The sequence below is a fragment of the Choloepus didactylus genome, chromosome 17 (assembly GCF_015220235.1).
Source record: "Choloepus didactylus isolate mChoDid1 chromosome 17, mChoDid1.pri, whole genome shotgun sequence".
Classification (NCBI taxonomy): domain Eukaryota; kingdom Metazoa; phylum Chordata; class Mammalia; order Pilosa; family Megalonychidae; genus Choloepus; species Choloepus didactylus.
Genome location: NC_051323.1, coordinates 27853996 through 27866139, shown reverse-complemented (window position 1 = coordinate 27866139; position 12144 = coordinate 27853996). Strand labels below are relative to the sequence as shown.

Sequence of the window (12144 nt, the reverse complement as noted above, 5' to 3'; positions counted from 1 at the left end):
AATAGGAAAAAAAGTAAATCAAAGTGTCTTGTTTTGTAAGGTTACTCTAAAAATGCCCTTGGTTAAAAATTATAAATTGAATAAACCGTCAAACCTCCAGTTTATGAAATTTCTGCTTTCTTCCTAAGACATGGATCGAAGAATTTAGGCAAGGGAAAGAGGGAAAGGGCAAAAGAGACTGGAGTGATTGAAATTGATTATCAATTTATAATTATAAATTATCAAATCATTTATTTAATTTTTTCCCTCTTCTGATGTTGTCCTTCCAATTCTGCCTCTAGAAGGCTCTAAACCAAAACTCTGTTTTGAAAAGGGGACATATTCTTCAATTTAGCTAATATAAAATTACTTCTATGAATCATGCTTGGAATCATCCCTCCCTATACCATTAGGAAAGAATATCAACTGTTTGGGAAATCTGGACATTTATGGAGTTGTTTAGGAAACCCCAAGAATTTGATCTGTTAGACAACTACACGAGTGTCCTTGGCCATGGCAGATGATCACTTTTTCCTGAAAAAATAAATAATATACTACCAATTGGTGAATACCTTCTGAAAATTTAGGTTCTCTTATAACATTTCAAGTGTTTATAAAGGAAAGGATCCTCTAAACAACTAAAAGTCACATCGCCTTTAATCAAAGGCTAACAATTTCCATAAATCATTACCTTAGATAACAGCTTGTCAAATAAGCTATCCATTATCGCTACAAGCTTAGCTGATATTTCAGCTATGTGGTCATGGTAGTCCTGTAATGAGAAATAACATGGTATTTTTAAGTCCCTGGGACACATCTGTAAAATACTGAACAATTAATGAATTAAATTTATGAAATTTTAGTATTAAAAAGTATGAAAAAGTACCTTAGTGATATGATCAAAATGCCTAAGCATGCTATATTGCTTAGGCTGCAGTCGAGCTTCAAAATGAGCCCGTATCACAGGAATGTAGTGCACAATTAACTGAAGACAACGTGAAGAAAGAGCTGAAGATCCAGGGAGTGGATATATCATGGAGAAACAAACAAGCCTATTAGTTGACTTTAATTACTTACCCAATTACCAATTAAGTGAAAAAATGTCAATTTTACAAAGACTCCAGTTTATTTCACAAAAGAACACAGTGGTAGAAGGCAACATATTTCATCTTGTTTAAGGAAATCACTTAGCACTAAATAATGCAATGAACATGCTGCTCTTCCCTTAGGTAGTCCTAATGGATTCAAGTTGTAAGCATTACAAGTATAAGGATGCTATAAGGACAACTGACCTTCAGATAGCTCTCACTCCAAAGCACATCATATACATTACATCTTAACACTTCTAGAGTGATGCAACTTCCAAAATAATTTAGACTGGAAATTCTTCCTAACATTTTCCCCAGAGGTTAATTTTTCAATCATGACAATACAGTAAAAAGTGAAGTAGCATTTGCCACTTTTAGAGTCATTGGACAGGGTCATAAAAACATCAGGAATAATAAAAATATGAGTACAGAGACATCACTGTAACATCCCAGCAAGTGAATTAAATGCAAGAATCCATACCCAAATTTTTTGTAGTTATTGTTTTTAGTCCAACAACTTGCAATGCACCAGCTCCAAGAACTAACTGGCAACTTCTTGAATTGAAGTACTAACAAAGAAGAAAAAAAAACCCAACAATTTATTAAAAATTATTCTTTACATGCTGGCAGTGTGTTAACAGTTCTAAAAATACATTCCTCTTTCCTCACATTCAAGGACCAAATGAATTTTCTAGCAGAAACAATTAGCATCTATTTATATAAAGATAAAAAAGAAAGCTTTATAAATGGTAATATTTACTGTCTGGTAGAAAGAAAACTTGAGAAATTCTAAAAATCAATTGTTCAGAAATTAATCTTTAATTTGCATTTACAAAACTAGTTCAGTTCCAGTCATTGTTATTGGAAAGTCCTATTTTCAAAAGGATAACAAAAATCTTTCTGGACTAAAACATGAAAACTCAGGTTCAGGACAGAATTAATAAATTCAGCCTTGACAAAAATAAAACCCTTTCTCTATTCTTACAGTTAAAAAAAAAAATCTGTTCATATGAAATGGCTGAATAAAAATATCACCACATTTTCATATTACATCAATAGTTCTGAAAGAATGATTTAAGAAAAATCTCTAACCTTAGTGAGATGAATTTTGTAAAGTTCAGTGAATTCCTTCCATGCACATTTGAAACCAGTCCAGGTTTTTTGACCTAAGTGGCCTCAGTCATGTTCAGCACCTAACGAACAAATCATCTCCTGTCTCCAATGTCATTAACAACTCTATGGGTGTAATGAGGAATCACTAAATGTGGAGTGAGAAGGAAGCAGGCAGCTTTTTTTCCAGTAACATGTCGTGATTCAACCACAATCTAATGTCACAAAATTAATGTCTTAAACATAACTTGACCTTGAAATGCCGTAGAGCTGAAAGATTAGTCATACCCTAATGAATTACTTCTAATTATTTTTCCACAATGGGGTGAAATCATACACACCTTCAATAAGTCTGACAGACGAGTAAGCATGTCAGTAGTAACAGATGGGATGTTATCCACACATTGGCAGTATTCAAGGATAATTCTTATTAACAGCAATACAGTTCTGTAAGAAAAGAAAGACCACCCAGTTGGTAGTCAGAACAAGAAAAATTAAACTGATTTGACATACAAAAACCTGATTACTTACCAGTATGATGGATCTCTGAGGATACAATGATTTTGTTAACTGTTAAATTATGTGTTTCAGCATGCCACTGCAGGGTTGGCCCTCACATGACCCTGAGAATGAATGCCTCCTTAAGTGTTGTGCTGCAGGCACTTCACTCTTTGTATAGCATTCTTATTAAGGAACCCTCTCCAATATAGCAGATATCATATTCCTTAGACATTTCAGAAACCCTGACAAAAAAGCCTACCCAGTGTACATAGTAGGCCCTCAATTATAAAGGTTGAATTAATGAAGAGAACCTAGTTCAAATTTTCTAAGTGAGATGAAAGAGAATCTGCAATGGCTTCTAAAAAGTTTATTGCTATATAAGAAATATTGCTACACCAAGAAAGCTGTAGGAAAAAAAAAAAGAGAGCCATATAGTTATAACATCATAGAGCAAGTACATCTACCTCTAGATTTCGTTATACGAGAAAAATCAACTCCTTTTTGTTACGCCAGTGTAGTCCCCAATGTTACAGCATACTATAGAATATATAAAATAAAAATAAATCCATAAAATTTCCTTTAACGTCTCTGTAAGATATATAATTTTTAATGCAAAATTTCCAATTTACTTCAAAAAGGAACTAGAAGGTCTATGTTTTAAATAATTGACACAACTAATAAAGAAAATCACTCACCCAACAACAGCATACTGTTGTCCCTCAACAATGAGAACTTCAGCTGGTTTTCTTTCTTCTGTAGCTAGACAGTGAAGCAAATAAATAAGAGCGAGAAGGGTAAAAGATGAAATAAAATACGGGAGAAAAAACTTAAACTGGGAAAAAGCTGAAGATGATAGGTCTGTTTAGAGCCTGGAACTAATCTCATTTCAGAAAACAAATATCTACTTCTTGGGATGCAATATGTTACACAGTAAATGAAGAATATATTAGGTTTAAAGTCAGATATTGGAATTTGAGTCCCAGGACTGCCAATTACTGGATGCATGACTTAACCTCTCTGAGCTTCAATATCCTTATCTGTTAAATGCGGATAACAATATCTATCATTCAGGGTTGTTGTTAATGGCAGACATATTGACTATAAACTACTTATCCTCTAGGCCTGTGTGCCAGTTTGAATGTATTGTCCCCCCAAAAGCCATTATCTTTGATGTAATCTTGTATAGGCAGACGTTATCAGTGTTGATTAGATTGTAATTCTTTGAGTGTTTCTTTGGAATGCACCCCATCTAGCTGTGGGTCATGACTCTGACTGGATAATTTTCATGGGGGTGTTGCTCCGCCCATTTGGGGTATGTCTAAGTTGATCAGTGGAGGCATATAAATGAGCTGACATAACAGAAGGAACGCAGTGCAGCTGAGAGTGTTTTGAAGAGGAGCTACAGCCAAGAGGGACACTTTGAAGAAAGCACAGGAGCTGCAGATTAGAGACAGTTTGAAGACGGCCATTGAAAGCAGACTTTTGCTCCGGAGAAGCTAAGAGAGGATAAATACCCCAAGTGTAACTAAGAGTGACATTTTTGAGGAACTGCAGCCTAGAGAGGAACATCCTGGGAGAAAGCCATTTTGAAACCAGAACTTTGGAGCAGACGCCAGCCACATGCCTTCCCAGCTACCGGAAGTTTTCCGGGCACCATTGGGCATCCTCCAGTGAAGGTACCCAGTTGCTGATGTGTTACCTTGGACACTTTATGGCCTTAAGACTGTACCAAATAAACCCCCTTTATAAAAGTCAGTCCATTTCTGGTGTTTTGCATTCTGGCAGCATTAGCAAACTAGAACAGCCTGGTACATGAGAGATGATCATTAAACAGTTGGGAAAAAACCAAACTACTACTAGTTTGGAAAGGGAGAACTAGCATTTTAACTGATTGTTTTTTCTGGACTATTATTATTAGAATACAAGTTAATTTCTAAATTCAATGGAGACATTTTATGTTTAATTCTCAAGACTTCAATCCAGAAATTACTTTATTTTTAGCATGTGGTGTTTCTTATAATTATAAAACAAAATCAGTATTTTGAAGTGAAAACAATAGTGGACAAGATTACTATCCTGGATCAGCCAAATTCATCAGATAACCATGGGCAAGTTATCATGCTTCCCTAAGTGTCATGTCCCTTTGAGTTCTAAGTAGTGGTATCTCTACTTCCTCTTCTCTTTTCAGTAAAAAAAAGTCCAGGGTGATATCAGTTCTAATCACAATTCACTGTATCTATCGGGCTATAAGCTTTTTGAAGGCAGGGACTCTACCAATTCTTTGAAACAATTCTTTTTATTACAGAAAAGTGACACAGCATAGTTAAGACAAAGACTAATATTAGTCTGCCTGAATTTGAATCCCAGCTCCACCACTTTCTAGCTATGTAACTTTGGGCAAACTGATTACCTCTTTATGTCTCAGTTTCCGTGTCTGTTAAATGGGAATACTAACATTGTCTAGCTCACGGCCCAATTAGTGAGATAACACAAGTAAAGGGCTTAGAACAATGCCTGGCACCCAGTAAGCACTCACTAAGCATTAGCTGCTAGTGAACTGAATGAATAATAACAGAGGATGCTTAAGCTGATAAAAACCAGTAAAATGTTAATGACTTTTAATAGTATATATCTTCTCTTTCAGAAGAAAAAGGGCAGAAGCAGGGTCAGTATCCTCTGAAGAGGGAGAGAAAATAAATAGTTCACTTTGCAGGAAAAATACATGGTTAATTCAAACACTCTACATTTGAATTATTAATTCAAAATTGTTTGCGTAACAATGGTTTGAAAGACTGAGTTGTTCCAGAGCAGAACACGTCTTAGTTATTTAGCACAGCATCTCATATAGTGGGAAGTTAATCAATTATGGCTTAAATGAGTAGATAACGGTCTTATAATTTTTAACCAGTGATTTAGCATGGTCAGAGTGTTTTTTTTTTTTCCCAGCTTTTGCTAATTGAATGCTTTTGTATTGCTAATATCATACAATCACTTTAAAAAACTGTAATCACCACTCAACACTGCTATCTACTAAAAATGGTCACTAGGTAACAGAAGTTTACTTCATTCCTTCAATTCCCTCTTGACACAGGGGCAGAAGAGGCAACCTTTCTCTTGAATTCTGGATTCAATTCTGGGGACTTTGTGCCTCAAATCACCCTCTCTCACTCCTATCCTATATCAACTTTTCTTCCTGTTTCTGTTAAGCATAAAAATGTATGTCAGTTTCTCCTACCTCAAAAAAACTTTTCTCAACTCTCTGACTTGATTAAAGTAACAATCAATTTAATTTCTATCTCACTGCTATCACTTTATTACTCACTTTTCCCCTTACAGTCAAACTTATTGAAAAGGTAGGCTACACTTGTCAACCTCACCTTTCAATTACTTGGCAATGTACTGTAATCTGACTCTGAATCACTCCACTGAATTACTAAAATGGTAAACGAGCTCTTACCTGTCAAACTAATGGCCACTATCTGTATTTTTACAAAGCCTTTCTCTTATAGTGCAGTTGCATGTTGTGTAAATGTAAATTATACAATTTAAAAATATTTCTATGTATAAAAGTATTACATTTTCATTAAATGCATAAAATTTGAAATAATACAACTGGCCCCTCTATTAAAAATATCAAGAATTTCAAAGCTGGTACTTCAGGATGTGTTGTAAATCAATTTACATTATTATAATATGACTATACTTTAACAGGTATACAAAAACATCTCTCAGTCATTGCAACCTTTTCATATGAAACCCAACCTATATTTGATACCAACAGCAATGGCAGTCTTTCCCTGAAACTCTAATTTTTTTACTTCTATTTTCTTCTGGACTTCTACCTACTTCTCAGGCCCTTCCTTCTCATAGTTCTTTTTCTCTAAGGTTTTTTTCATTTTGGTTTCTCTACCATATCACTATTACATATTTGTGATTGCTACTACATATTTTGGTTTTGTTCTTTAGCTCATAGGGGGAGCTTATGAGTATTCACTAAATGAATGCATGTCTCGAAACGCAACGATATGGTACAGTGGTTAAGAACAAAGCTATGAAATTACATAAAGCTGGTTTCAAATTCCAGCTCATCATTTGTGATTTTGGTGAAAATTCCTTAAATACCCTCTAAGCTTCAAGTCTCCTCACTGTTAAACAGGTTAATAATAATACCTTCCCGTGGGAGCCCCGGCACAGGGCCTTCCCCAGGTGCCTTAAAGACTGCACACAGCAGCTTGCTTGACCTAGGACAGTTAAGGTTTCACCTACTCTCCTTGTAAAATCAGGCCCCAGTGCTAAATATAATCTATAGCTTGCCTCCCTGAAACTCCCTGAGGTACTATCATCTGCAAGATAATCGATAATCCTCCCCTCTTCCCTGCTGACTACAATCAATCCCTCCCTATGTCACAAGACCCCCGCTCCTCTCATACCCATTTAAATGTCTTTGTCCCAACCCTTATAAACCACTCCCTGGCACCCTCTGCTTTTATGGAGTATCTTCATGCTGAGCTCTGAATCCACCGCCATTCAGAGCAGCTCCTGAATTCAGGGTAACATGACTGACTTCCCACCCTGTAGATAAGTCCCCAAATAAAAGCGCATGTCTCAGAATGTGTCCGATGCTATCTTTAGTCCTTTGGCTGCAAAAGCCCTCTTGGGCCGTGACTTCCTCATAGGTGGTTGTAAGGATAAAATGAGGTAATGCATGTAAAGCACATGGTTAATATTCAATAAATATTTGCAATTATTATTATAAATTACCATAAATACTTCCCATCAACTATACTAACTGAGCTGGGAGAATTAGTTCTAGGTTTTTCAAGAGGCATTGCCAATTAAAGAAATATTAAAAATTCATATGAAATTAATAAACATAATATAAAATTGGAAGAGAATGTGTTAAAGAATACACATACCCCCTGATTTTTTTTCAGGTAAAGCAATTTTTCCATCAGCTATAGAATCAACAAGATCTTGAAATTCTGCAGGAACATCAGCTTGCTTCCAGCGTTCATTGTCTAACAGGAGGCTATTCAAAAGTAAAAAGAAAGGAATGTAAACTTAAATAATTTTCAATGCCATTCTCCATGGGTATTGAAAAGACAAGGAAAAAGAGGTGAGTACTTAAGACTTTTTAAAGTACTGAACACCCTAATAAACTGAGATCATTCATAAACAGTATGAATACTTTAAGAAACTATTTTCCTTTTTATATATCTTAGCCTAACCAAAAAAGACTGGAAAAACATACTTTAACTTCACATTGAGTGGGAAAGGAAAATTCAACCTACTGAGGATCACCCTAATAAGTACTTTAATGGAAATAAATATTCTAACCCCACTTTTCAAAAGTCAAGAAATGTGATTTTAATTTCATAATCTGCCTTTAGTTAAAAAGAAAATAATTTATCAGGACTTTCTGGTTGGTCAATTAATTAAGCTTCTTCTTTCACATATAACTGTGTTTTGTGAAGAAAAGGCAAACAATTGTAGAATGGACATAGTGATACCTGAGCTTGGTTTTTCTCTCTTCATGAAACCTATTTACAAATTTATTAGCTTGACTCTGAAGTGCTCCAAGTAATGACATGCTTTTTCTTCCACAGATCTGTTCAGTGTCTAAAATGAAGGCTTCTATTAATCTAGAAAGTGTTATGAATTCTGTAGAATTTAGCTTCTCAAGAAAACCATCCTAAGTTTTAAAGATAACACAAAAATCACATCAGGGTTAGTATAACATCAAGCATGGATTAAAAACCAATAATAGTTTAACAAGTTTAACCTAAATTATTATTTTTAAATCATTTTTAATGAAATTTTCCAATACTTTGGCACCAGAAATTGAATATAAAAACTTAAGATATCTAAATTTGAGTCTGATCCCTTTAAAATAAATACCGTAATTCATATGAAATCAGTTCATACTATAAAATTTTTACAATATTGGAATTTAACTTAATAAGTATATATACATCTATATACAATAAATATATATACAGCTATGTATATAATAGTGTATTCATGTTTCAAATTAATTGTTAAGGCATTATATTTTAAAATAAGTTCTTTAATGATTTATTTGAAAGAAATACTTTAATAATTTTTCTACTACTTTCATTAGGGTTATTTTACATCTCCACAGCCCCCTAACAGACCACACCAGCAATACCATTAACTTTATTAAATGTTAAAAATATAATATACATTATGGGGAACATAGGGACACAAGCAAATATATAGTTCCATTTCTTCAAAATAAGCATACTGTGTATGAAATATAAAATATCTAAAGCTTTATCAAAATAACTAACCTTTGCTCTTGACATGAGAAATCTGACAGCTCGATCATGGCATATATCTGAGGCACTATACAAAAGCTCCTGGATACTATTTGCCAGCTTTCCTAGCTCTAAGTCAGTTAATTTCATGTCCTCACTGACCCTGAAAATGATAAAATGAGATTTAATCAAAGAAAATCACGAACACATTGTTCTCCAGAGGTGACAAATCAATAAAAAAACAGAAAGCTGTAAAATTCATATTTAAGATAAAAATTCTGGGATGTATCAAATACTTTATAGTTTCTGTGATAAAGAATCACTTAAACATTCTCAGATAATACAAATATATATTATCCTAAACTTACATAAGAATACTTTTCTCTCTCTGCCATATTTATTTTAAAGACAGTTCAGATTCTTATTGGAAATTTTACAAAAAGAGCAGCAAAACAATTCTAGTTTAGGTACAGGGTGGTAATGGCAGAAGGGAGGAGTTATGCACAGGTACCCAGGATGACACAGTGAAAGCGGGAAGGAGGAAGGAATGTTATTTCCTGACAGACAGGCCCTCTTTTTACTTATAATTATTAATTAATATTCAGTTCAACTGAACTAATATTTACTGAACATTTATTGTGTTTAAGTCGAGGCATCAGAGGGAATACAATAGGTTGCTGCACTAAAGGAACTTACAATTGAACAGGAGCATTTGTAATGTGTAACGCACTTTTTCCAATTTTGAGGAAGAAATGTAAGATTTTCTTTCTTTATCCATTTTTCCCCTCGAGTATGTATAAAGACCACTGACTTCATGCCAATAGTTCAGTTTGGTGTTACTGTGAGCCAGGTTAAGTGCCTTAAATATTATTATCGCTCCCTTTTGGTTGAATTAAAATAATTTTCAAAGATATTACTGAGTTAAGGTATTAAAGAAAGTTATCTGTTATCATTCAAAATTATAATATAGCCAAATTAATTTATTAATATTTTTAAATAGAGGACTTAATATTTTAAAAGTACCCCCAGTAACATTATCTTGTTTGGTTTTCACACTCAGAAACAGATAGATAATTACTTACTTTACAGATGAAGACACTGAATTTTAGAAAGTTTAAGTGACCTACCCAAGATCACAAGGTTAAGAAGGCATGATTAGCACTCAGAACCAGTCTAATACTATCTCTACTCTGCTAAACTTCCTCTGCTCCATCATTTTTCTTCTGTGTAAACAGCCCAATGCTGTTTCAATACCAGCTCCTACAAAAATGTCTGCTTAAATTTCAAAGCTCAAATTTATTATTAAAGCAGTTTTATTTTCTGAAGAATTTTTAAAATTTCTTCCCATAAAACAGAATGATTAGGGGCTTGGAACTCTTGGCAATATGCTACCAATTCACAAAGATATAAACAGAAAATAGCAAATAAAAACAGTTCAACTCTTATAAAAGAAGGTGACAATCCAAAAAGCTGGGATATTAGTATTTTTTTAAAAGGCATTTATTTATTTGGAATTTTGATTTTTTTAAGTTTTTTTTATCTTTAAAGTCTAGTTGTATCTCTAAGTTTCAACTCAACAGGAAAACAAAAACAAAAACAAAAACAACCTCCAAACTTCTTATTTCCTGCCTGGTAAAGTATTTACTCCTTTGTACCCACACATTTGCATTGCAATAAACTTATAAAACTGTAAATTATTTTGACAATGTGAGAATATAGGGAAAATCTACTAACAAAGATGAAATGTCAAATACCATTTTTACATGTCCAGTATCAGTGACATAACAATATATTACAAAATCACTTGATAAAGGAATAACCAGAGGCCTCATATGAAAGAATTAGTTAGGGCCACATGTATAAGTATACTCTATTAATCCACTGCCCTTTGGGCTGGGTAATTCCCAGACATTAAGGTGCCTATGGAACATAGGAGGAACCATCTACAGAACGTATATTATCAGCTGTGGGAGCATGTGATTGTGGAAAGCCAGAGAAGCTTCAAAGTGTACAGTGAACCACAGGGGAGGTGGGAGGGAAGGTATAAAAACTATAAGACTGCATTTGGTTTAAAAAAAATCATAAATAATATGGGGGAGAGTTACCTATCTCTCAACATCTGTTCTCTCTTCTGCTATGATAATTGTTTTATTTGGGTAAATGGTCAACAAACTAAAGACTATTTCTCAAGCCCCCTTACATCTATTTATAGTCATGTGACAAAATTCTGCCCACTGGGATGTTGGCTGAAATAATGGGTGCAAATTCTGGGTTGTGCTCTTAAAAAGAAAGGAAGGACAAAATATAAACAAATTTAGTGAAGGTTAATAGAGAACTAACAAGGCAGTGATGAATTACAGAGCTAAGATTCAGAGGAAGAATAAAACCCAGAGACGTGAGTGGGGCACAAAGGCTCACATCTCTGGGCAACTGTTAATTTCAGAAGAGAATGATGGGAGGCTGAAAACCTGAACAAAACTTGTGATGGACTAGAGAAACAAAAAATGGAATTCAGAGGGCAACTTATTAAATTTCCAAGGCTTTGGGCTGGTGCTCTGAAGGGCAACAACTTAGAAGTAAGGGTGACTAGTTAAATACACCAATCCCTGCAGGAACTGAAGCCAAGCTTCAAAATAGCTCAACCTCTGAATGGATTAAAGTGATATGGGACTACTAAACATTGCTTCTCTGTATCCTGCAGTGCCTCTGTGCTGTAGTGCCATATTCATATAGGTGTGGGTCTGTTTCCGAACTCTATTTTGAAACTATTAATAAGATGACTCAAAATCTCATCAACGAATTTGGCAGTAGCCACCATACTCACATAATATCTACACCACCTGGAGTAACAGATGATGATGTCTGCTCTTTGCTTGATGAAGAATCAGTAGTACATTCTGGTTCAGATACCGAATCACTGCTGCAGGGCTCACTATCTGGAGATGCATTTCTTTGAGAGGTGGTGTCAACTGCTACAGGTGTTAATTCACCCTCACTGAATGCATCACTTATAAACATGCCTTCATGGATTAAATAAGCAACTTCTGTGTCCAACGAATTGTCTTTTGCAGCATTCTTCTGTTGTGAAATCTCTTCCAATTCCCTAGTCCTTTGGTTTTTGTCCAGAACTGAGAGAACAACACTATGAATGGTATTTAATGTTGCCTAGAAGAAAACAATGCATTTTT

General features: G+C 34.5%; 1 protein-coding gene across 6 annotated transcripts in view; it reads right to left on the bottom strand.

The window, feature by feature from the left end:
- VPS54 (VPS54 subunit of GARP complex) overlaps nucleotides 1-12144 on the bottom strand; it is a 152413-nt gene that overhangs the window by 35947 nt on the left and 104322 nt on the right. For 4 of the 6 annotated variants that reach the window (XM_037806851.1, XM_037806854.1, XM_037806853.1 and 1 more), the window contains 9 exons: nucleotides 11781-12121; nucleotides 8990-9119; nucleotides 8189-8370; nucleotides 7595-7707; nucleotides 3374-3437; nucleotides 2519-2624; nucleotides 1549-1636; nucleotides 866-987; nucleotides 671-751 (listed from right to left, as the gene is read on the bottom strand). In XM_037806851.1, the coding sequence (XP_037662779.1) occupies nucleotides 671-751; nucleotides 866-987; nucleotides 1549-1636; nucleotides 2519-2624; nucleotides 3374-3437; nucleotides 7595-7707; nucleotides 8189-8370; nucleotides 8990-9119; nucleotides 11781-12121 (1227 nt within the window). Of the gene's footprint in view, nucleotides 1-670; nucleotides 752-865; nucleotides 988-1548; nucleotides 1637-2159; nucleotides 2261-2518; nucleotides 2625-3373; nucleotides 3438-7594; nucleotides 7708-8188; nucleotides 8371-8989; nucleotides 9120-11780; nucleotides 12122-12144 lie in introns of those variants that run through there. The other 2 variants (XM_037806852.1, XR_005212355.1) reach the window with 2 other exon arrangements.